The 22,595-nt window shown below is 53.2% G+C and overlaps 10 protein-coding genes across 10 annotated transcripts; 5 read left to right on the forward strand and 5 right to left on the reverse strand.

Moving 5' to 3' along the window:
- Positions 1-66: 66 nt before the first annotated feature.
- On the forward strand, positions 67-1,728 carry BO82DRAFT_434793 (BTB/POZ domain-containing protein; the record flags this gene model as incomplete). Its single annotated transcript, XM_025640968.1, has 2 exons — positions 67-878; positions 930-1,728. Exons 1-2 carry the CDS (start codon positions 481-483, stop codon positions 1,726-1,728), a joined length of 1,197 nt encoding a protein of 398 aa, XP_025488950.1. The 5' UTR covers positions 67-480.
- A 166-nt stretch (positions 1,729-1,894) lies between these two features.
- On the forward strand, positions 1,895-2,483 carry BO82DRAFT_357117 (DUF427 domain-containing protein). Its single transcript, XM_025635927.1, has 4 exons — positions 1,895-2,020; positions 2,073-2,178; positions 2,247-2,327; positions 2,383-2,483. Exons 1-4 carry the CDS (start codon positions 1,940-1,942, stop codon positions 2,415-2,417), a joined length of 303 nt encoding a protein of 100 aa, XP_025488951.1. The 5' UTR covers positions 1,895-1,939; the 3' UTR covers positions 2,418-2,483.
- Positions 2,484-2,608: 125 nt separating this feature from the next.
- BO82DRAFT_394446 (C6 zinc finger domain protein) lies at positions 2,609-5,088 on the reverse strand (the record flags this gene model as incomplete). The annotated part of the gene is made up of 3 exons (XM_025638740.1): positions 2,609-3,707; positions 3,765-4,733; positions 4,964-5,088. 3 exons carry the CDS (start codon positions 5,086-5,088, stop codon positions 2,609-2,611), a joined length of 2,193 nt encoding a protein of 730 aa, XP_025488952.1.
- Positions 5,089-5,295: 207 nt separating this feature from the next.
- BO82DRAFT_404996 (putative MFS monocarboxylate transporter) lies at positions 5,296-6,846 on the forward strand (the record flags this gene model as incomplete). The annotated part of the gene is made up of 5 exons (XM_025639457.1): positions 5,296-5,339; positions 5,394-5,610; positions 5,664-6,467; positions 6,529-6,626; positions 6,693-6,846. The coding sequence occupies 5 exons, from the start codon at positions 5,296-5,298 to the stop codon at positions 6,844-6,846; spliced, it is 1,317 nt and encodes a 438-aa protein (XP_025488953.1).
- Positions 6,847-6,988: 142 nt separating this feature from the next.
- Positions 6,989-9,176, reverse strand: BO82DRAFT_316837 (extracellular metalloproteinase; the record flags this gene model as incomplete). The annotated part of the gene is made up of 5 exons (XM_025632594.1): positions 6,989-7,172; positions 7,245-7,701; positions 7,763-8,325; positions 8,395-8,789; positions 8,838-9,176. Coding segments are annotated over 5 exons (1,938 nt in total), but the record flags the coding sequence as incomplete, so codon positions are not given.
- Positions 9,177-10,235: 1,059 nt separating this feature from the next.
- On the reverse strand, positions 10,236-10,939 carry BO82DRAFT_152279 (uncharacterized protein). The gene has a single exon (XM_025630179.1). The coding sequence runs from the start codon at positions 10,811-10,813 to the stop codon at positions 10,364-10,366; it is 450 nt and encodes a 149-aa protein (XP_025488955.1). The 5' UTR covers positions 10,814-10,939; the 3' UTR covers positions 10,236-10,363.
- Positions 10,940-11,570: 631 nt separating this feature from the next.
- On the forward strand, positions 11,571-15,368 carry BO82DRAFT_385690 (putative GPI-anchored cell surface glycoprotein; the record flags this gene model as incomplete). The annotated part of the gene is made up of 6 exons (XM_025638193.1): positions 11,571-11,845; positions 11,984-12,171; positions 12,240-13,864; positions 13,895-13,927; positions 13,958-15,269; positions 15,322-15,368. The coding sequence occupies exons 1-6, from the start codon at positions 11,772-11,774 to the stop codon at positions 15,366-15,368; spliced, it is 3,279 nt and encodes a 1,092-aa protein (XP_025488956.1). The 5' UTR covers positions 11,571-11,771.
- A 381-nt stretch (positions 15,369-15,749) lies between these two features.
- BO82DRAFT_434798 (pseudouridine synthase PUS4) lies at positions 15,750-17,410 on the reverse strand. The gene is made up of 2 exons (XM_025640969.1): positions 17,286-17,410; positions 15,750-17,195 (listed from the first exon to the last, which is right to left on the reverse strand). The coding sequence occupies exons 1-2, from the start codon at positions 17,356-17,358 to the stop codon at positions 15,961-15,963; spliced, it is 1,308 nt and encodes a 435-aa protein (XP_025488957.1). The 5' UTR covers positions 17,359-17,410; the 3' UTR covers positions 15,750-15,960.
- A 427-nt stretch (positions 17,411-17,837) lies between these two features.
- BO82DRAFT_316847 (uncharacterized protein) lies at positions 17,838-20,135 on the forward strand (the record flags this gene model as incomplete). Its single annotated transcript, XM_025632595.1, has 4 exons — positions 17,838-18,260; positions 18,353-18,618; positions 18,797-18,955; positions 19,017-20,135. Coding segments are annotated over exons 1-4 (1,749 nt in total), but the record flags the coding sequence as incomplete, so codon positions are not given.
- Positions 20,136-20,540: 405 nt separating this feature from the next.
- Positions 20,541-22,105, reverse strand: BO82DRAFT_357122 (EBP2 family rRNA-processing protein). The gene is made up of 2 exons (XM_025635928.1): positions 21,186-22,105; positions 20,541-21,090 (listed from the first exon to the last, which is right to left on the reverse strand). Exons 1-2 carry the CDS (start codon positions 21,982-21,984, stop codon positions 20,765-20,767), a joined length of 1,125 nt encoding a protein of 374 aa, XP_025488959.1. The 5' UTR covers positions 21,985-22,105; the 3' UTR covers positions 20,541-20,764.
- Between the last annotated feature and the right edge of the window lie 490 nt (positions 22,106-22,595).

The following is a 22,595-nucleotide window of genomic DNA, read 5'->3' on the forward strand; positions in this document are numbered from 1 at the left end:
CTAGATGGACGCTGCTGTCAACAAGCAAAGCAAGTGGGTTTGATCGCTCCTATTCTCAGTGCTTTTGCATACATCGTGCCTTTCTCACCAAGAACTTCCTTCAATGCATCACAGGTTGTCTTTCTTCCTCAATTGCGAACAATGAGCCATGGCGGAGATCTTCGGACATACATACAGTTTCCGCATCTCCACTATATTTGAGGGGGTTTGTCGCAACACTTCAGTTGTATACGATGAATGATGACCAAGACCCTGCAACCTGTATCCATCATATAAACAACTTCCTGAGTATCTCCAGTACATACGACGGAGTTCTTCATAGCAGGAAGACATGGCTCTTACATATAAGACAACCAGCTCCTCATCAATGAGGTGTTCCAACACCAAACCCTTAATCATTGGACGAAGACAACTGCTTCTTTCAATCAAGCTGACACCCAAATCTGAAGCCCAGTTGCAAGAAAGGTGAGTCTTTGCATAATGTTCACCCCTCCCAATACTCCGTTTGTCCTCCAATGGCCGGGATCTTTGCTCCCGCCAGAGGACGTGGACTCCGCCTCCTCCGACGATGCACTTTCTTCCGATTCAGAGACTGACACTGATTCAGAACCCTCTAATGATGAGGAGCACTGGCCTGAATGCGGCTTCGACATCCTAAGTCCGTTCGACGGAGTTGTAGACACGCTCTGCTATAAGAGCGACGTAACTGTGGTCATCCACAATGGCAGATGGCAGTATGAGATACTTTGCAGCTCGCGACACCTCGCGGAAGCCTCCCCATACTTCTATGCTCTGTTCGAGCACGACTTCGAGGAAGGCATCCGGTTCAAGGAGAACGGCCATTTGACCCTCACTTATGACGACGTCAATCCTGCAGCGTTTTATACGGTCATGCAGGTCGTCCACAGTAGATAGGCTGACGTTCCGAGTGGAGGTATCGAAATGGCCTTGCTCAAGGATATTGCTCAAGTGGTTGACAAGTTTCACCTGTTTAGGCCCGTGATGCCGGTCGTTACAACCTGGGTGGAGAACATCTGGCCCGGCGACCCGGAGCCGTCCGATGCGCAGGTCATCGACTGGATGCTGTACATCATGTGGGTATTCAACGTGCGCGACGGCTTCAAGCAAGCCACGGGCTCGCTGATCAAGGGACATCCGCACATGGTACCGCCTGCCGATGCCGTGCTACCGCTTCCGATCTATGAGAAGATCAACGTGGCTAGAGGCAACATGTTGCGGGAAATGCGCGTGGCGCTGCGGGACGAGATTCAACGCGTCCGAGGCTTTTATAACATGGCCGATCCGAAGGGCGACCAGCGGACCCTAATGTGGCGGAAGATCCTGCGCCTCGCGCGATATCCACTGTGCACTGAAATGTCCCCCTCGAAGCTTGTGCGACTGGTTCACCAGGGGAAGCAATGTGTCAAACGAACTTATGACCGGTTGCACCTCGTGGATAAACCTGCGGCAGAGGCCTGCTCGTCATATGGAGAACGGCTGGTAGAGACTTTGGAGCAAATCGTCGCAGATCCAGGACTGCTGCTCGGTGAAACCCGCGTAGATTCGGCCTGGAATCACCATTGGCCTTGGAATCCCCCGGCCGTGGATTTTGATCATGTCGGATGGCCTTGCGAGATTGATGGCTATGACATCAACAATTGGGACTTCGAAAATTTGAGAGATATGAAGGAGGCGGGCAGATTTTGGATGGACCGAACCACAGACTGAAGAGTAATCTCATGTAGCCTGGAACGTCCAGTCGTCCACGTGTAGACGGATAGATCCTTATCGATGGTATTATTTATTGTATGCCGGTTTCCCCGCACTCACGTGCCTCCAGTTTGTAATCATAGTTGAGCAATGTCAACTTCGTAGTCTTTCCAACATTTCTTCCCTCCTCTTCTCTCATCCGAAAGCTATTTCAATATAAGAACCCATCATGCCTGTCGCGAAGGCTATCGTTGACGACACCGTCCTTGCTGAGACCGCAACATGGGAAACGGTCGAAGGCAACATTTATGTAAATGCCTCAAGTCCTGGTCAGTTTGTTTTGCTAAGCTCACATCCAGTAGTTTCCTCTTTCAGCAATCAAGGATGAATCTCTCTTTGTCCCGACTGATTTGTCAACGTTCTGTCCATGGAAAGGACATGCTTCGTATTATTCCATTGTAGTGGGAGGTCTGTCATCGGAGCCCTGCTCCTGCTCTGCTTTCCAGGAAGCATGGCTGACATCGTGCAACGTTCAGGAGAAACATATCCCAATGCAGCGTGGTATTATGCCAAGCCATTCGATGCTGCTCTGAATATCAAGGATCATGTGGCTTTCTGTGAGTTCGCTGCATTAACTTTGGCGTCCGAAGCTGATGGATCGTCCTGGTCAAGACACTACTAAGGTCAATGTGACAGTTGAAGACTAGCGGGTGAAATGATTAGTAGCAAAATCGATAGTGGTGCATGAGCTTGAATCAAGTGCTTGAGCTTCAAGACGTACGAACCATGACATATGCCTTTCATGAATTGTAACTTCCGTGCAAGACTTTGAAATGTCCCATGCGACAGAAGACTTGAAATAGTGATAAATCCTCTTTCCCTCAACTCCAAAACATCATCAGCCAAGAGCCAAAGGACGACTGCCAGGTAGGCTGGTATCCGTCAACTCATTAAGTAAATCCGTCCAGTTCGCAGACTCTAGCGTTAAATTGTTACCGCTTTCCAGCATTTCTGACCAAATGTCTTCAAATTGCCTATCAATAGGTAAGCTTGTGGTAGCAGTTCCTATTATTTCATCATCATGCCCGTCGATCGCCGTGGATGGTGTATTGTAAACACCCGTCATTACTGGATTGATGCGCGGTTCCTTGACCAGTCGAGGTCCAAGCGGCGCATTGGATGGGTTGACCTCGGCTTGTTGTGCGGCGAATGATTGAGTGCTGGTCTTCCAATGCTTTCGTAGTACGCGCATCATCGCGTCTATTCCTTCTCGTACCAGTGAAGATGACTCGTGTGCCTTGCTTAGCATGCGGCAGGCGTCGAGCACCTCCTCCTTCCTTCTTTCCGCCAGAATATCATCCCAGCTGAAGCAAGCATCCATCAAGAGAATTACGGCAGCCATGAACACATGGTGAGTGACAGACCAAACCACTGAGACGGGCGGGTTATAGCCGAGGTCGCCTTCATCTAGAATCTTTCTGATTTCAATTACTTTTCGAGCAGATTGGAGGCCGATGATATGAGACCACGCAAATGTAGGGTCACGCGCGCCACGGATGAAGTGATGCCGGTGCAATCGGCATAGCCGAGAGAAGTAGCCTTGCTGCAGAACATACCTCTGCCATGCAATGGCCGGTCGCTCTTTGTACGTTGACTCAAATCGGCGCCGGGAGCCCTGATCGAGGCGGAAGAATTCTGGGATCTCTGAGATCAGCTGATGGAACTTGCGATCCAGCTCAAGGATCTTGCTGTAGTCTAGCTCTAGACCATGAAAGTAATCGTATGATGTTGCGTCAATGATTTCACGGCATAGAATGGCCAACTTGAGGCGCTGGAGCGCGTAGGACATGTCTGTAGGTACGCAGCTTGGCAATGAAGTTACAGCACCTTCTTTCTCTATGAGATCGTCATCGATATTCGATGGTTGTTGAACGTTCATATGACCCTGGTGGATCGAATATGTCCATTCTTGAGAGCCAGTCAGATTACCAAGGAGCCTTGATCGAAATCATCAGCGATTCAGTTATGCTTGTCACAGATCCAGTCGAGCTTACCAGTCATAAGATACCAAGTCCCACCATAGCCGTCTTTTGAGTTCTACTTCTAAACAGTCATAACCATCGGCTTCTCGTTCCTCTCGGATTCGGGGTGAATCGATGCAATGGAGCATCAGGATTTTAGCCTGGCTAATAATTGACCCCAGCGCGAAAAGTCCGCTGACCATTGGTTGGATATTCCAGGCGTAGAGATTGTGCATGACAATCATGGTCGCTTGCAGCCCTTCTATCGTGGGAGACACGGTATAATTGCTCTGAATTAGGGCCGCACCAGTCAGGTATGAAAACTCGCGACTGCAAGCCTCTGCATCGCCAGAAGTCTCTAGGGACAGTTGCAGATAAAGAGAGCTTGCCATTATGCTGAAGAGTAAAGCCAGATGATCTAAAATGATCGGTGATCCGACTTCAATGGAGTGATATATATCACTGATTTGGGATTTGACGCGACTTGGAATGATAATATAGTACAAGGGCCCGACGTAGTCGACATAGTATTGAAACAGGGTCATTGCCTGGACTCTATCAGGGAGGTATGCCTTCAGGTTTATCGTTGCTGGGTTTTCTTTGGAAGCAGACTGGCTCTTGTACATATATGCGAGCGAGGATATGGAGAGACCAGCTTCAGGAGTTGAGATTGAGTTACCAGTCCTTCGAGAATCACGCAGCCCGTCGCGCAGCCAGTCTGGAGTGGCCGTTGGAATCCTCGCCGCCATGTGAATATTTTCAAGCCAGTCGGCTGTTTGCATCAACTCCCTGTTATTCTTCGAGGCTAGAGTCTTTGTAGGTGAGATAGTATGCTTGTCTTGCGAGCTTTGGGTGAGCACAGAGCCGTCATGTCCTGATGTCTGGGTATCTCGGGTACTGCTGTCTCTCGCGGTAGCCCCAGATCGTTCATATCTGCAGGTCAATCTGCGAAGAGAACAACTCGCACAGGGTTGCTGTCGATCACATTTGATTTTCTTTTTCCTGCATGATTCACAGGAGACAGGATCCTGGCGAGGTGTTCGCTTCGGCTGAGGATTAGGAGGTTCTGGTGCGGCCTTTCGCTTCATACTGAGGTTATCTGTTGGGCCCGACTCGAATTGCGTCACACGACAAGGAAGTCACAGCTCCTGGGATTGTAAGTACGGCAAGTTAACAAGTCTTTGATTGCCAGCCATCAGGGCTTGAAGCATCTCGGTGAGTAGATGACTTACAGAAGAAGTGTGGTTGGCGACAGGAAGTTGGGAGGCTGTCTGTTTGGCGGCTTCCGCTCGGAGACTCCGCGGAGGGTCCGGGCGCCGGAGCGGACCATCCAGCATCTTTGCTGAGGAACAGCCATCAATGTACTTTAGCTACAGACAACTGCGCCAGCATAAATTCAAACTCACACATCCTCGGACACTCCGGACGGAGCAAGCTTTCATTCATCACTGCTGCTCTTTTAGTCTTATAAAAGCATTCAAAATGCCTTCTATAGCGATGATTCTAATCAAGCTCATAGCAAAGACATCCATCACAATCAGCAGAAGCCGATTGACCTTCCACTATGGATAGCTCCGATCAACCTTCAAAGCCCCGGAGCGAATACACGTGAGTCCCCCCCTGACATTAAATTGAGAGCTCCGAGCAAGCTGACAGAATCAGACCACGAGCATGTCTCATGCTACTAGGATCTTTCACCGGTGTCTTCTGCACAGTCGGCTTTGTGAACTCGTTTGGCTTGTTCGAAGAGTACTACTCGAAAGCCCAGCTGGCGGACGAGTCCCAGTCCACCATCGCCTGGATTGGAGCGTTGGCCGTGTTTTTTATCTTCTCTGTCTCACTCGTTTCGGGTCCTTTACTTGACACAATTGGACCAAGAGTACGTCTTTCTGCGCCAGACCACCCGCCCAACCCCAGCTGACTTGCGAGCAGATCCTCCTTTGCATAGGATCCTTCGGAACCGTCTTATCGCTCATGATGACCTCTCTCTGCAAAGAGCTCTACCAATTCATCCTCGCCCAAGGAATCCTTCTCGGCATCTCCCAATCACTCCTCACCTGCCCCATGATAGCCCTCGTCGGCCAGCACATCAAGGTCAATCGGGGTGCAGCAGTGGGGATTGTCATCTCCGGCTCCTCCCTCGGCGGTGTCATCTGGCCCATTGCAGTCAACAACCTCCTCCAAAATCCCCGGATCGGCTTCGGATGGACTATGCGTATCGTCGCATTCATCATGATCCCTCTTCTGACCGTCTCCTGTTTCTGCTGTCGACCCCCAGCCCATCCTCTCTTACCAACCACCACCACTTCTCAAACACAATCCTCAGCGCCCCTCGATACAGAAAAATCAAGCAGCCCCATCATTTCTCAAGAGCAGCAGTCCCAGAAACCCTCCTCCCACGAAACCCCCTCAATCCTCAAGAATCCCACCATGCACCTAACCTGCCTTGCCTTCTTCATGATCTACTTCGGCATGTTCTCCCCCTTCTTCTACACAACCTCCTACGCCGTCGCACAGGGCTTCTCCTCCAATCTCGCCTTCTACACCATCTCCATCATCAACGGCGCCTCGCTGTTCGGCCGGATTTTACCGGGGATCCTGGCGGACCGGTACGGGCGCTTCAACTGCTGCTTCGTGGCTACGTTTACCTCCGGGATAATTGCCTTATGCTGGACGAAGGTTACGTCCGTGGCGGGCCTGGTGATCTTTTCGGCTGCTTATGGGTTTTCCTCCGGGGTAGGCAGACCTCTAACGTGAATACTGGGACACAAGCGACTAATGAGAAACTATCTTATAGGCTATTTTGTCGCTCCAACAGGCATGTGCGCTGCAGCTGGCGACGCCGAATAGTGTTGGTCTTGCGGTCGGGGTTGTGATGGCTGCTGCCTCTCTCTCGTAAGGATTTCTCTCCCCCCTAAAGGGGCATGCCGGTTATGATGGCTAACTCGAAGTGACGCACAGTGCTATGGCCGGGATTCCAATCAGTGGGGAGCTTGCGCAGGGATACGGATACTTATCGTTGTCCATATATTCGGGCGTGAGTCTCCTGGTGGGGAGTCTGCTGCTGTTGGTGGCGAGGGTGATGCAGAGCCGGGCGTTTTTCGCCGTGGTTTGATTGTCATCTACCTACTATTTGGGTTGGTACTGTGAACTACATGCCACGAAGAAGTCGACTACATCGCATTATAATCTGATTATAGACGCCACTTATAAGATGACACATCTCAACTCACGCTAGCTCACCTCCTTCAATCCTGACACACCCCCGGCGGAATAGTCGTACTTCCCACCCTCCTAATCCGACAAAACCTCGCCCCGGACCCCAGCCCTCTCTTCGCAAACCCCTTCCAAATCTCGCACCGATTCTTGCCCCCAGTAAGCGCCACATCTGCGTCCAGGATCGCATCGCGAGCCTGCACAAAGGTCGGATTACAAGGTTGTCTGCACTCAGTCAGCTCTACCTCCCCTTCCACCAGCCCCAAAAGAGCAAAGCAAGCATGGGGGATAACTCACAAAGTCATCCCATCCACCACCAACTTCAAACTCAAATACCTCCCATCCATCTCCTTCACCTCTTTCCCAAAACCACCACGACGATGACTACCAGCACCACTGACCCCCAAACCCATACCCTCACTGCTACTCACCCCATACCGATCCATCAGATTCCACACCACCTCATACAGCATACTGGCCCACACCGTCCCGATGGCGTGCACGCCATCGAACTCGTTGACATCCGTATACAGCAGCGGGTTCTCGCGCAGCGAGGTCGAGTACGGATACGCGCGCACCCCAGCCTTGGAGGCCTGCGCCCAGGCGCCCACCGCGTACGAGGTGTTGCGCGAGTCCCCCGGCTTCATGCGGATGGTGGTGGCCATGAAGTCGCCCCAGCCTTCACCCATGCCGGCGGACTCGAGGGTGCTGAGGCAGCCGGCGTTGTGGGGCCCGCCGGTCAACCGGGTTGACACTATTTCCTGGCGGTTAGCATTTTTCAAGCTGGTACAGGGAGGGGAGGGTTAGGTACGTACAGCCATGGGTATACTCGTGGATCACGATACCGCTATCGAAGCTCCCATCCCGGATGACATCCGTCGCGGACCCCGGCTCCACCCACAGGAACATGCTCATGCGGCCAGGGATGCCGTCGGGCGGCGCGGCGAAGTTGGCGTTGTCGGTGCCGGAGCCGTCCTGCGCGTTGAGGATCACGTAGTCGTGGGACCGGCCGCCGCGGCCGCCGTTGTTGAACTCGAAGTTGCCGGCGGCTTCGGTGAAGCCCAGCTGGTACAGCAGGTCGTGGTAGGCGTTGACGGTGTAGAAGAGCTGCGTGATGGAGGCGTTGAGGTAGGCGGCTGGGTAGGTCTGGTTCGGGTTGTAGGGGTAGTGGAAATCCAGGGTCGGAGACGAGGGCCGGTAGTTGTTGCGGTACGGCCGCCCGCCGCTGGGATTCCACTGCGCGATCGCGTTGTTGCCGCGCGTGCTGGTGTAGTTGATTAGCCCGTCGCTGTGCCAGGTGTAAGGGGAGGCGGCGAGGTCCCAGGGGTTGGTGACGATGATGCGGGTGCCGTCTGTGGGGTCGTTGGTGCCCCATGGGCTGGATGGAGGGGGTTAGTGCTGGGCAGGGGAAGAGCAGTTGGTGTGGGGGGTTGGGATCCCGACTCACTAGACTTGGTATGATGCTTCGGAGACGTAGTCGATTACCCCGTGAATCGTGTTGCTGGTTGCTGCGTCGATGTATGTGATAAGCCAGTGATCGTGAACGTCTGTCTCGACTCGCCAGGTCAAGGTGAGCGTGTTGTTTGGGGTGACTAGGTACACGAGGTTGACGGTTGGATCTGAGACTGCGCCTGTGGTTCCTTGGAGGATGTAGATGCTGTTTGATGTGACGGGTTTCGTTCTGACTGTGTCAACCGTGATAGGAAGATGCAACATCTCCACTACTCGTTGGAGAGCAAGAATCGGGTCTGAGAGGTTCGGCTGTGTTATCGGATCGCTCGGTGGGAAGTCGCCTGCAAAGAAGGAGCTGCCATAGGAAAAGATCTCTCCGTTTTCGCCAACCTAAAGGCATGAGTACATTCTCTCAGAGAAGGAGTTAGATTGCCTTACGTTCACATTAAAATCGGCATTCTCGATGTCGATTCCATGCAGGGTCTGGCGAAAGTACACATGCCCGACTCCATTGTCCCCTACATAATGGTTGTCGATGATTCGAAAGCTCGTTCCCGGCGAAATGCTTCGAACAAGTCTTGTAGATGTTTCAACATAGTCTTCTTTTCCAGCAGAGGGATACTGCGATGCGAGGTTACTGATAGTGGGGAAGTCCACGTATGTGGCTCTTGGTGTCAAGCGGAAGTGGTCGAGACTCCGGACTGGCTTCTGGTGTGGATGGCCAGTACATAACAGCGGGAGCACGCCTAAGGCTCCTATATTGATCAATGCGCGCATCGAGTCAGGCTCCAGCAGAATACAGAACCAATGTAAAGTCGTGCAGGAGAGTAAGACTGAAGTGAATTATAGCTAGCTGGTAGGGGCACCAGTCTGCTTTAAAAGTGAGGTCAGAGTCTGAAGCACGTTCCAGTTATGTTCAAGGTAAAGCTTCGCTCCAAGACAGTGCTGTCGTATTACAGAAGCCTGGTTGTATAACATAGCAAGGCCTAACAGTTTCACGCAAGAAGCTATTTGTTACATCGAGGACCGGTTTGTACACCGATTTTAATTAGTAGTGAGACGGACTGTGATAAAAGCCATAAGATGTGCAGGGTAGTTGATAGAAATCATTTACCCGTCCACTTCATCTGAGGATAGAGACTCCACATGGACGAGATGCCAATTGAATGAAAAGTCAGTGGCTTGTGGTTTTGACATGTCCACACGGGACTCTCCATTATCTTTCGGTCTGCGGTAGACGCTCTGAAGTGAAAACTGTAATCAATCCAGATCGATAGCATAGAAACTTGCTCAAGCCGCTGAGCCCGGTCTTCAGCAGGGCCTCACATCGCCTAGGAGTATAATTAGCCTTATTTCAGGTGGAAAATTGCCGGCCTTAGTCGAGTCACCTGGATAGTGCCCTCTTATTCTGAAATGGCATTCCCTCTGTCGGTTCTTCGACGTATCTCGATGATGATCTCCCTGCTTCCTATATTGACACGCCCTGCAACAGAAGTATATCAGGAAAAGAGATTAAAGATTCAACTACGGAGTAGAATGCTCTAATTCAAGAATCAGAAGATCCTACCTCGACGGATGGAAAGAAGATGTGGTGCGTTATATTCTCGCCTGGCTCCGGCTGGTCTCCGCACCGGCAGTCCCCGAGCGGCCCCAGCCGAGCTGAGAGGTGTCGAAAATCTCACCAAAACAACACTGGTCGCATAAAGCATCACTGAGGGCCCAATCTGCTAGAACGGTTGATGCGTCCATCAGCAGGAACACCAACCAAGGGGCGGGAGGGAATGCGGCTGATCTGCAGGTTCATGACTTCGGATGGTGACAGGGAACTGGAAAGTGAGGTGGTACAACAATGCAATCGCCCAAACAAAACAGCTGCAGGGTACGGTTCAGCAGAAAATCGCGCTAAACCGCTCTCTCGCAACGTGTCGATCCCTGAAAAGATGTAAATGTGGGCGTCCGTCTTACTACCGAGTATCGAAATGCTCTATCCCTTGACTCGCTTTGTGCATAGTACAAGTCAAAGAACAATGCTTCGTACTTTTGCCCAGATTCCGAGTCTGGTCTAGAATCTTGCGTGGAATCCTGGGGCATCTCACCAGCAACCTCGAAACATGAGGTTTACCGAGTCTTGTGCTGCTCTGGGAATTCTTCAACAGGTGGACTAGTTCTCGCCGCTCCATCTGCATTGTCAATCCGGGCGTGGTCGATCTTTGCTTTGAGCAGGGTTGCAGAGACTTGTGCAGGTGTCGCATCAAAGGGATGAGTGGAGCTGCTTCTGCAGCTGTGCATTTGATGCAGGAGAAACTCCGAAAGAAAGGTAGGTACGGACTAGACTTATACAGCTGCCCGCACGGATACCTTGAGGATCGTATCCAAGCAAGTTCAAGATCCCGCCGAGATACACAAACGAGCATTTAGATCTCGACTTGATGTATTATGGACAGGCATGGTAGGGTGGCCGTCATTGTTTGTGGTTGAATCAAGCCATAATGGAAATCGACATGTTCATACACATTCAGAAGCATGAACCGTGGCATGATGTTGTAGGCATGTAATAAATAAAATAGATTGGGAGGGATCCATTGCATGAAGTATCCCGATTCGTCCGGAAGGACCCCATTTTCCACCACTAAAGTTTAGTAAGAAGGTTCGGTGCCTGAGGGGAAGAAACAAAAGACGCAGAAGACACAGAAGACAATTATTCCACCTCCACCATTATTGATTGACTCTGTTGGAGTGATTCTCAATCGAACAGATCTGTCACTGTTGCAGTTACTGCTTCGACTTCCACTTCAACTCGGTTCAAACCCTGCACCTGCATAGCAGTCACTTTGCTAATCAACTAATCAACCAGATTACCCAAGGTTCAGGAACGTGGGGACCAGCTGCGCGTATCCCTATCGGCGAACCCCAAAAGTGGAGAGGCTACCCACTAAACGCTGCAAGTACGGAGTCCTCCTTCGAAAGATCAGCCCCTGAACTCCTGAGAGCATTGGAGACCATAACTTGACCACCACTTCTGCTGTGAATTATCATTCTCCTCTGCTCGAGACAATATGAAGACTAATTTCTCCCTTTTCTAGCCTAGTGTCCCCGCTGCCCTACCTGGAGGAGACAGACCCGTTCTCTAATCGTCGGATCCCCCAGCCTTCTTTCCTATCTATCTAGAACGTTCACTTTCCAAGTCACCCGTCGGTCGCATTTTGAGCTTGTCATTGTCGTTCTTCCCCTCCCCTCTCCTTCATCCGCCTCCACTCCACACACCCACTTCCACCTTTTCTCTCTCTTCCGCCTCTGAATACACTACAAATACATCACGCTGTGATCACTTCCAGACCAAGCAAGTCGTCGGTCTCCAATGCGGCTCCCGTCATGTCGCTCAATGGGCTCGATCATCCCACCGTCATCGAAGCCTATCAGACCGCTTTGACCGAGGCCGGTGGATGGTGAGTCCCTTCCCCTCCCTCTACCACCAACTACACTTCTTGCATCCCCTGCGCCCGTTGTTTCTCCGGTCGCAAGGGTCTCCACACTCGTCCCAATTGCACGAACGGAAACTCACGCGCATGACTGTTGTCATTTAGGTTTCTGCTTCGGTATGTATCAAGGGATGAGGTAGCTCTCCTCGAGCGAGGGACAGGTGGGGTCCCTGATGTGCGCAATGCAATCGAAGGTTATGAAGAGACGTTACCACTTTATGGCTTTCTCCAGTACCGCCGGCGAAAGGTCGTGCTCAGCTACTTGCCCGATGGCATGTCTCGGCTGCTTCAAGGTGCGCGACTTTCATCAATCCTTCGACCTTGATTTCCCCTCACGCTGACGCAATCGTCTCCCTTTCAGCTCGAACGACGGTACAATTCCAGTCCATATTAGACAATTTCTCTCCGCATGATACGGTCTTCTCGGTGAAACAGCCATCGGAACTCACTGAAAGCGCCCTGTCATCCGCATGTCTGCTACATACGGCTTCCGGCTCAATTACCTCCTCGTGCAGCTCCCTCCGCCGTCGCAAACTGATGGAGATTGCGGAGGATGCGGAAGAGCAGCCCGTAGACAAGGATACAGCCCCAGCAATACCACCGATGAGCGAGATGCGACAGAGAGCCTACAGTCAGATCTCCGAAGCCACGGTAGTTCCCCCATCCGTGGTGTCCAGTGTACAACAGTCGCCCATTGGTCCTGAGTCAAGTGTGACAACCCTGGAAAGCATTCCAGGTAGAGATCGGGCCTCTTCAGTAGCCACTTCGGAGCGTGCACCCTCCCTTAGAAACTTTCAGGAGGACGCTGCTCAGGCTGCTTCCGAGCCTCGCAGGTCCTCACAGTCGACCCGGCCATCCATTAAGGAGATTGATCGTGCAGCGGGATACGTACCCAAAGCCAAGCTTGGCCCGCGGCCGTCATTGGACGGGAGTGGACGGCCTCGCACTGCAGGCAACCTGTCGCGGTCTGTTGACAAGCGACCGGTAGCCTCGTTGCCCGCTGGGGTTCGGTCATCGTCCTTGCGAAAGGCCAACCCGAGTCCTTCGCGTCCTCGGTCTCAAGGGGGCAGCGGCACACCCGCATCTATCAAAGTGCCTACTGCACCGCCTTTGCTGGTGTCTCCATTGTCGACGCCTATATCGAGACCCAAACTGTCTCCAGGTGCCAAGTCTCTGAGTGCGTTATCATCGGGTGCATCACAGGAGCGAGAACGGTTGATGAAAGCACTTCAAATGCGGAAAACCCAATTGGCGAGAAAAGCAAGAGAAGAGAAGAAGAACGAAGCTGCTGACGAAAAAGGGGCAGTGAGATCGGATCCGACCGAGAATAAGGAGAATACCAACTCCCAGCTCCCTGAAGAAGCCAAATTCCAGGACAAACCGGTACCAGTTTCGGAACCCGGCAACAAGCCCCTATCTGAAACGGAGGGAACCATGACTCCTGGGGCATTACAAAAGGAGGAGGGGAGCCCTACAGTTGCCGGTCAGACGAATTCCGAGTTGGCCATGCAGGAGGCTGACACGGCGACCCCTAATCCCCAAGCATCGACCGACCAGGACAGCAGCCAGATTGCAGCAACTATTAAAACCTCCCAGCCGACATCCACCCTGTCGGAATCTGAAACACACGCTTTAGAAGGGGCCTTGGCTGCGTCCGACGACGGGGAGACTACGGGTGGCCCCTGCACGCCTAGCGCCGTATTCCACGTCCCACCAGAGAACGATTCTGGAAAAGCTCCGAAGGAAGAAATTGTTGGCCCCTCGCCACCCCAAACGGATAACAGCAGCAACAACCCTCTTGTTCCTGGCGAACAAGAGGTCAATTCGACTTCGGACTCAATTATTCAGGCTCCTCAATCCGAATTAAATCCTCGGCCCAACTCTCCCTCTTTCATTTTACGCCCAATTCCCTCCCCCGATTCGCCGTCGATCACCGTGCCTCACTCTCCCGAGCCGCAGCATGACCTGACCCCTGAATCCTCGAATGTGGAGCGACAGCATAGTAGTACTCGAAAGGAGAAACGCAAACCTTACCTTGAACCCATTCAAGTACCTACTCCAGACTACTCTGATGACGAGAACCTTCTCTCTGACGATTCTTTCATGGAAGAATTAAAAAGTGCCACCGTTGAAGAGGCCAAGCCGATCTCGGTCGGCATCTCCCCCCTCTCCCCCGGATACTCGAACACAAGCAACGGCAACACCTCGCCCGACGCGTGGAGGAACTCCCGTGCCGTCTCAAATCCAAGCGCTATTGGACATCAACCCCCCGAAATGCAGGCATTAGCCATGGGTCGGTCGGTGTCGACCTCGTACGCCGAGGCCGTGGACAGCAACAGTCCCGTCCTAGTGGCAAAAAAGATCAATGTCTCGTCCGGCATATCCAAGCGCATCAAGGCGTTGGAGAAGTTCTCCAACACCCGTGAAACCACCTCTACCGCCGGCCAGACCCTGGCCGCTCCTTCCTTTGAGTCCTTGCGTAAGGGCTATACCGAGGCATCGACGATTTCGAGACCTGTTTCCTTCTACCCCGAATCCTTCTCTCGCACGACCAGCCTACGGCGTCCTGTATCTCAGGCTGGTCCTGGTCTCACGCGTAGCGCGAGTTCGGTCTCCGTAACCGCTCGCATAATCCGTGAGCGTCCTTCCACCGGAATCGAACCAACCGCCGATTCCCCTGAGCCAAGCTCGCTCAACCTCCTTGCTAGTCCCCTGACTATCGAGCACAATACTATTCCTGATTTCCCTATCCCACCAAGTCATAAAGCCGAGCCGGTCGTCACGCCATCTGAGGAGCCGAACGTGCCCGCAGCTTCTGAGGCATTGGAACAACAGCCCTCCATTGCAACTATCTCGCGCTCTGAAAGCAGATTGTCTCAGTCCTCTACCCCCAAGAACGAAGAAGCTATCGACGACACCCCCTCGCCTGATGTACCCTCTTCTCCTGACGAGAAGAAGACGACCCGCACTTCCCGGCTCCTCCGTCGTATGTCGTCGATCACTTCCACTTCCCGCAAAGCCGTCATGGCTGCTCTAAATCCAATGGCCAAGGAGGAAGAGACTGCTCCGCAAAACAAGCCGGAAGTTGCTGGTGAAGCCGCCCAAGCAATCGACATTGGCGAGGTCAATGTCCAGTTTCCCGATACTCTGTTATGGAAACGTCGCTTCATCCGTATCGATGACAAGGGGTATCTGGTGCTGACACCTGGAAACCTTGACTCGAGCAATCGTAACATGGTCAAGCGATACCATTTGACCGAGTTTCGCACGCCTTGTCTCCCGGATGAAGACCGACAGGAACTTCCCAACAGTATCCTCTTGGACTTCAACGACGGAAACACACTTCAATGTGCTTGCGAATCAAGGAATGGCCAATCTTTCGTTCTCCAGAGTAAGTCGTCATCTCGCACTGATATTAACTTCGTTCGCTAACCCAGAAGCAGCATTGGTCGATGCTCACCGCAACTACAGTCAAACGCTCGCTCAATAGTCCCTTGCATTACTCTAGAGAACATTTGCATCCTCGTTCATCGCTTAACCATGCATACTCTGCGCCGTCTTTTGATATCTTGTTACCCGGTGTTTTCAGCGGTATACCCCTCTAAAATGGACCATTTTGTTTACCAGCTGTTCGGTATTTGTTTTTAATTTCTTCAATCTTTAAGCTTTGTGCCTCACTTCTTGGGTTGTTCTTGTGGGTATGCGCAAGACTGATTTCGGCACATCCCAGTCGCTTGCTGTGGGACGACTTGACCATTTCGAGTTCGCGTGAATCTCCGACAGTATTGATGTGGCGGTTCGTCTCCGGTTGGGCACGCTTCGCTTTTTTTCAAACAAACAGGCTCCAAGTGAGCCTGGTCAGTAAATTATTGAATGTGGAATTGTATGATTCTGGTTGCCCAGGTCGGAGGTCCGGGCAGCATGTGGCTGTCCTAGCACTGGTATCCTCTCGGCCATGGACGTTTAGTCCTGCTTTCTACAGCATGTATTATCTCCAACACAATTGAGGTTTAGAATTGAAGGAAATCATCCACCCATTTCATTGTAACGCCCAACCCGGATCACAGATATAACGAATTAATTTATTTTTCCTCGGCCTCATTTTGAGCGGCTCTCTTGTCCTCCCAGTCTTGCAGGAACTGCTGCACCTTGGGTCCCCAGACCTCCTCGCCGGCCTCGAGATCCTTGTACTCGAGCACCTTCTCGGGCTCCAGAACGAAGTCGGCCTGGCGAGAGCGGACCAGGGAGCTCATGAGTCCACAGCTGCCGACAGCCTTGCCCAGATCATGCGCCAATGAGCGAACATAGAAGCCGGACGAGACGGTCATGGTGATCTTCACCGCCGCGGGCTGGGGGCGAACGGGCGCTTCCTCCTTCTTCTCGGTAGTTTCCGGGGCGCTTGCCGACTCCGCCGCCGGGGCCGGGGCCAGAGCCTCCTCAGACTGTGCAGGAACGCTCTCCCCGTCCTCAGACACCTTGACTTTCTTGGCAGCGGGGGCGTCCACGGACTCTTCCGCCGCAACCGCGAGGCCACTTCCCTCCTCCACCTTCGAGCTCTCCTCTGCTGCAGCAGCAGCAGGAGGAGGAGGAGGAGGCGAGGCCTCAGCCTTCCGCTTCCCCGAGGCAGAACCCTCCGCCTCTGTCTCCTCGCCAGCAGCCTCCGCAACCGGCAAAGCATCCTCCTTCCTCAACATCCGCTCGGCAACCTCCCTCTCCTCCCCCATCGCCTCTTCCTCCGGCCACTTGTACTCATGCGTCCCAGGCTCGTACCACTCCACAACCCTGAGATCCGTCACCTCGACGGGCCGCGCCTTAATCTCGACCGGCGGCTCCAGCCCCTCGCGCGCGTACTCATACAACCGCTTACCCTGCACGCGTAGCGCACTGAAGATAGGGGGGCGCTGCATGATCTTCCCCCGGAACTGGTCGAGGGCGCGCTCGACGGCCTCGCGCGTGACGTGCTCGTAGGGCGCGCGCCGCACCACCTTCCCCAAAACGTCGTACGTGTCCGTCTCCGCGCCGAACAACACCACCGTCTCGTACGTCTTCGTGCACCCCAGGAAGTTGTTCAGGTACTTGGTCCCTTTCCCCACGCCCGCCACCAGCACCCCCGTCGCCAGCGGGTCCAGCGTGCCCCCGTGCCCGATCTTCACGTCCAGCCGCTGCGTCCGCCGCCGGCGCCGCTGGTGCTGGCTCTCCCGGTCGCGCCGCGCGCGCTCGCTCTCCAGCCACGGCCGGAAGAGCTGCGACGGGTTGAAGTGTTTCTGCAACGTGCGGATCACGTCGGCGGAGCTGACGCCTTGGGGTTTGTGGACGGCTGTTTTTGAAGGCGGGGTGCGTTAGTTGTGATACATGACTAAGAGGGGATGATAGCGGAGGGGAGGTTGGGGAAAGAGCTCATGCATACCGAACACGCCTTCGTAGATCTTTTCTCCGCTCATGGTGGTGCGGAAGAGCTTGAAGCTGCGGGGGAGGCCCATCGGCCGCGAGAGGGGTAAGTATGGAAGGGTTTCACAGGTGCAGAGGAGGGGGAGTGTGAAGGCTCAGTCCAAGCGCCTGAAACCAAGATTTCGGAATCGTAGGACGTGGAATCGACACAATTGATGAAATTGAATCCTAGGGCAGGTCAAGAACATCCGGAGAAGGATTCTAAATTTCGGCTCGCGGCCTCGCCATTCTGCCGGTTTACTCGAGACGGTCAGGCGGGCGGTCCGCGGGGGCAGAACCGCTATGTCACGGGTAGCCCGCCATGTTGCTGGCTGTTGTCGGAAATGACCGCCCATCCCGGGGCAATGAAGTGAGTGAGTAGTAGTTAGTTCGACTGTCATGCGCCCGTAATTACCAGGAATTCACCCTCTCACCCCCGCAGCCAAATGCGTAATGATACGTAATTTCTCGGATCTCGCTCCCTCTCTCTTGGTACACTCTAAGCTTCTCCTCTCAGCTCCCCTCGTTCCTGTCTGTTCCTCTGGCCAGTCTTTTCCCAATATAAAATTCTTTCGTTCTTGTCTCGCCCTGATTCTTCTCCAGAACCTCTCTCGTTCACGCAGAGTCCCTCGAACTATCCAAAACTATCATCGTTCAGGTCGCTTTCCGGTTTACCTAAACCCTCAACCTCAGTCCCCACTGCAACATCAGCACCGCAGATAACAACATGCTCCCCCCACCACCAAAGACATGACCTCGCGCGAAGATAACGTCCTCGCCACTCGCGACCCGGCTCTGACAGACGAAAACGAGTGGGAGGAATTCAGCCTGTCCGAGGTCCGCGTTTTGTTTCCGGGAAAATCCCGCTATGCCAATCTCCTCACAGCCTCGCCGGACAATCCTGTCCAAGTAACGGGGTGTTTGGATGAAGTGGAGGAAAAACAGGAGTCTTTGGGTATGTCGTTTCTCATGTCTTTCCCCATTGACAGGATTGGATGCTGCGCTACTGCGAGTTTGATGAGGCTGACGGGATGCTGTTAACGATAGTGCTCGACCCGGAATATCTCACCAAACGCATTGTCCTAGAGAATGTCACACACTACGCCTATGGCCAACATAATGACGGAGAAGTCGGGTTCTGGGTGGCGGGGCGGGCGGGATGGTTCTCCATCTCCCCGGCGAAAGGGTATAAACCGATGTTCAATGAGGTAGTGGAGGCGATCGATCTGTTATATTTTCTGGCGGATCGACATAAACGTAAGAGGGGTAGGAGGAAGTTCGAGGGTCCCAGTGTGGAATATCTATTCGAGGAGGTGAGTGTTTATCCCTCGTCCCCATATACCTACAAGGACAGAAAAGCTGGACGAAGGTTAAAAAGAGAGACAAGACCTGGCACGAGGGCAAGACATGGCTGGCGCGCACATGCTCGGGATGCATGGCGATTGGATGATCAAGGCTAATGTCTCGGCTCTCTACCTTCTGCCTAAACAGTATGTCAGCCACACGCATGGGATCTGCGAGGATGCAGATGATTCCGCCGAGGTGTTCTACAAGCATCATAACTTTTTGCTGTCGCGGATGTTGAAGGGAGAGGAGAATGTGCAGTGGTCGACTACGCATATTCTCACCCACCTGAGTGAGAAGTTTCCAGTAGGTCTCAGATTTTCTTCTCCGGTTCGGGTGGTTTGTGGGTGCTAATTACCAGCGATAGGAGGATTATGAACAGATCAAAGCGCAGATTGAAGGCGTGAACGAGGTCGAATCCGAAGAGGAGGAAGAGAGTACTCCCGAGAAGTCGGATGATGAAAAAGTCCGTGTAGCAGACTCGTCAGGGCTGACGAACGCCGACGCGAATTCGATTTACCAAGTGATCCTCGATCTCAAGGAAAAAGGATACTTGGCAAAGCGCCAGCTGAATCTCGATCTTGTCGCATCTACGCTGGTCGATCGATTTGAGATTGACGATGACGAGTATGCGCACAGTCGAATTGCGGCAAGCGCTGAAGTTACCCTGGAACTCATGGATGGGGCGAAAACATCCTCATTTGACTGGTCCAGAAAGGTCATCTATCGCGAGCTGAAGGCGGCTTCGAAGCAGCATGATGGAGCGTCGCAGGAGGCGATCACCCCGCTTCGTCCGCGCATGTTAGAAAGCGAGGCATCCTCCCCTGAAGACAGCGACCAAGAAGACCTTCCCCGCTTGCGCAAACGTCGAGTGCTCAAATCCGTTTTGCGGCCTAAGAGTGCAGTGGCCACGAAACGAACAGGCAAGCGCACGCGCAGTGCAGCAGCAGCAGACACAGACGAGGAATCCGACACCAATGCAGACGCTATGGACGAGTTCGAAACGCCCAGCAAGGTGAGAGGGCACGAGCTTGTCCGCGATCCGCTATCAACCCGTGCCAAACGCAGGACACGGTCGATCTTGTCCGACTCGGAGTCTACAGCACCTTCTATACAGAAGACATCACTGCAGGATGTTTTCCTGAGCCGGAATACGTCCGTGTCCGCTGCCGATATCGACGCACATCCTCACGAAGAGCCTGCAGCGAATGGCACTAACGGCGAGGATGTACAGTCGGATACATGGACGTGCCAGGTCCGAGGCTGCGACAAGATCGTGTATAAGTGCAGCACGAAACGCGGCAAGCAGCTGATCGAGGATCACTCGCTGGCTCACGCGGATGATACCAAAGCAAAACTGGATCTAGTTTTTGCGGAACAGCGACTCAATATCGGCCTCCCTGTGGATAATCTTCTCAATCGTATCCGGGAGATGGCAGGAGGGGAGGACACCGGTCTTGCGAACATGGAAGGCGCGGTCAATGGCGCTTCCGACGCAGTAGGAACGTGACCGGCAAGCATAGAACGATACACCAAGATACCCACATGAAGTGACGATTATGATGGCTGCTCTTTACAGCACAGAAATGAGTGTTGCGGTGGTCTGGTCGATATCCATCATGGCAAGCCGCCTAACCATGAAAGGCTAGACATACACCTCGGTGTGATTACCGGTCCCTCGTATTGATTGTCCCCCTCAAGTTCCAGAGCAACGGGATGTTACTGAGAAGCTACCTGTCCGGTGCGTCTGAGCACGAGACCGCAACAGGCTCACACCACATTATCGGAGATGCAATGGTGTCGCTTCCATAGTATGATGATACGATACCACAATGAGATACCACTTTTAGCCCTTCCAACTACACGACCGCCAGCAATAGTGATTTATCAAATGCTGTCCAACCATACGCATGGATTAGTTCAATATGCACAGGTTTCGTAACCCTGACCAAGCACAGTCACGGTGTCTAAGGGGGTTGGGGGGGGCAAAATTGGAAACAATTGCTTTTTGTAAATAGATAGAAAACCCAAACGACCTCATCCGGTATCCGAGCAAGCTAGAAAATGATGAAAATGTAGGAAACGATGAAGACCCCCAAGAGAAAAGGAAAAGAATCAAGCACGACCCTTGGCAGCAGCTCTCCTGCTCTTACCAGGTCTCTTGGCGCCGCCGCCGCCGCCACCACCACCTCCCCTCGAACCGCCCTTCATCTTCCGGACGGAGAAGTCGCGCATATCACCACTCGAGACGGCATCACCGCTCTTGGAGTGGCGCTTCTTACCGCCGAAGCCGTACTTCTCGTTCTTCTTCTGACGCTTGGCGTTGGTGGCACCGTCGCTGCCAAAAGCACGTTTTCGGTTGTTGGACTGAGCATCGTCGATGGCGATGTCGAACATTTCGTTGGCGTTGTCGGCCTCGCCGGAGGTATCAGCCTTGCGCTCTGCGAGACAGAATTAGCGGGATGTCCAAATCGATGATATTCCTTTATACAAAGCAGGGTAGAGGAAAGTTTGGAGCCGGGGGAGGGGGACATACTCTTCTTCAGATCATTAATCTTCTCCAACGTCTCGCGCTTCTCCTTGGCCCGCTGCTGCAGCTTGGCCACCTGGACCTGCTTGCCGAACTTCTTCAGGTCGCGCTGCTTGCGGGCCTCGGCGGCGGCCTTCTTGGCGGCGGCCTCGTCGTACAGCTTCTTCTTGATCTTGTCCATGTGCTCGTCCGTCTTGACCATCTCGGCGAAGTAGTCGCCGGGGCGGGTGAAGGGGATGCCCTCCTTCTTGAGCAGGGCGCGCGCCTGCGTCGCCGCCGCCTGGCAGACCTTGTAGAAGGCGAGCTCGCGGGTGAGGTCGTCGTTGGCGTCCGGCACCTCCAGCTCCTCCTTCGACACCAGCGAGTTGTGCTCCGAGAAGGGGGTCTGCGCCGAGATGAAGGAGATGCGCTTCAGCGAGGCGGTGATGGCCGCCGAGTTGTTGATGGTCAGCCGTTGGTGCGGCACCACGTCTTCGCGCTCGTCGTCCTCGAGGTCGCTCAGCGGGATGTCGGATTCTTCGGCTTCTTCGTCATCTTCCTCCTCCTCCTCTTCTTCTTCGGCGGCGGCGGATTCGTTCTCGGATTCTTGGTCTTCGGCGGATTCTTCCTCCTCTTCCTCAACCTCCTCCTCCTCCTCAGCCTTCGACTTCTTCACCTCCTTCTTCTCCTTCTTATCCTCAGCCTCCTCCCCCTTGGCCGCCTTCTTCTTGTTCGCCGCCCTCACGAGCTTCTTCTGCTTCTCGGCATCGTAGTCCCGGCCGCGGTGCTCGTCCAGAGCTTGGAGCAATTTACTTCTCTTCGGCATATTGAGGGTTCTGTGTGTGTCCGGTTGTAGACTCCGAATTTGTTATGGAACCAAAAGAAAAGAAAAAAAAAAATAAAAAAGAAGGAACGATATTGTTGTGAAATTGATGGAGATCCTCGGACTTTGGCTTTCTCGAATCTTTGCGGCGGGAATTTTTTTGGACGGCAGGCTAGACTGTCTTGGGACTAGTGAGTGCGTCCTGCTGCTGACGGTGGGGCGGCCGATTTGGGTGCCTGGGGCAAGCACAGGGTAGGTGTCGGGCGGTGAGAGACGGCCAGAACTCGTGGCCTGAGGCAGGAGTCGGTTACCGCAGGCTGGACTAGGCTTGATTCGGTAATTTGATTGGGCTTTACTTGTAAGAGCTTTCTTACTGGATATTTCCCTGGAGAAGGAATATGGGGTTTTGAGCTGGTTTCTGAGTGGGAATATTGTACATGAAGGTCAATGACATTGGTTGAAATAGACCATAACTTCGTTTGTTCCATATACTACTTGCTTGGATAATGACAGATAAATTCCCTAGTATGTGTATGCTTGACAGTACTATATATTGGATATAAATACTTTCATGGCTTTTTAGACTGCCTGTATAACATAGCATCAAGATGCTT

The sequence above is a fragment of the Aspergillus uvarum genome, assembly GCF_003184745.1.
Source record: "Aspergillus uvarum CBS 121591 unplaced genomic scaffold BO82scaffold_53, whole genome shotgun sequence".
Classification (NCBI taxonomy): Eukaryota; Fungi; Ascomycota; class Eurotiomycetes; order Eurotiales; family Aspergillaceae; genus Aspergillus; species Aspergillus uvarum.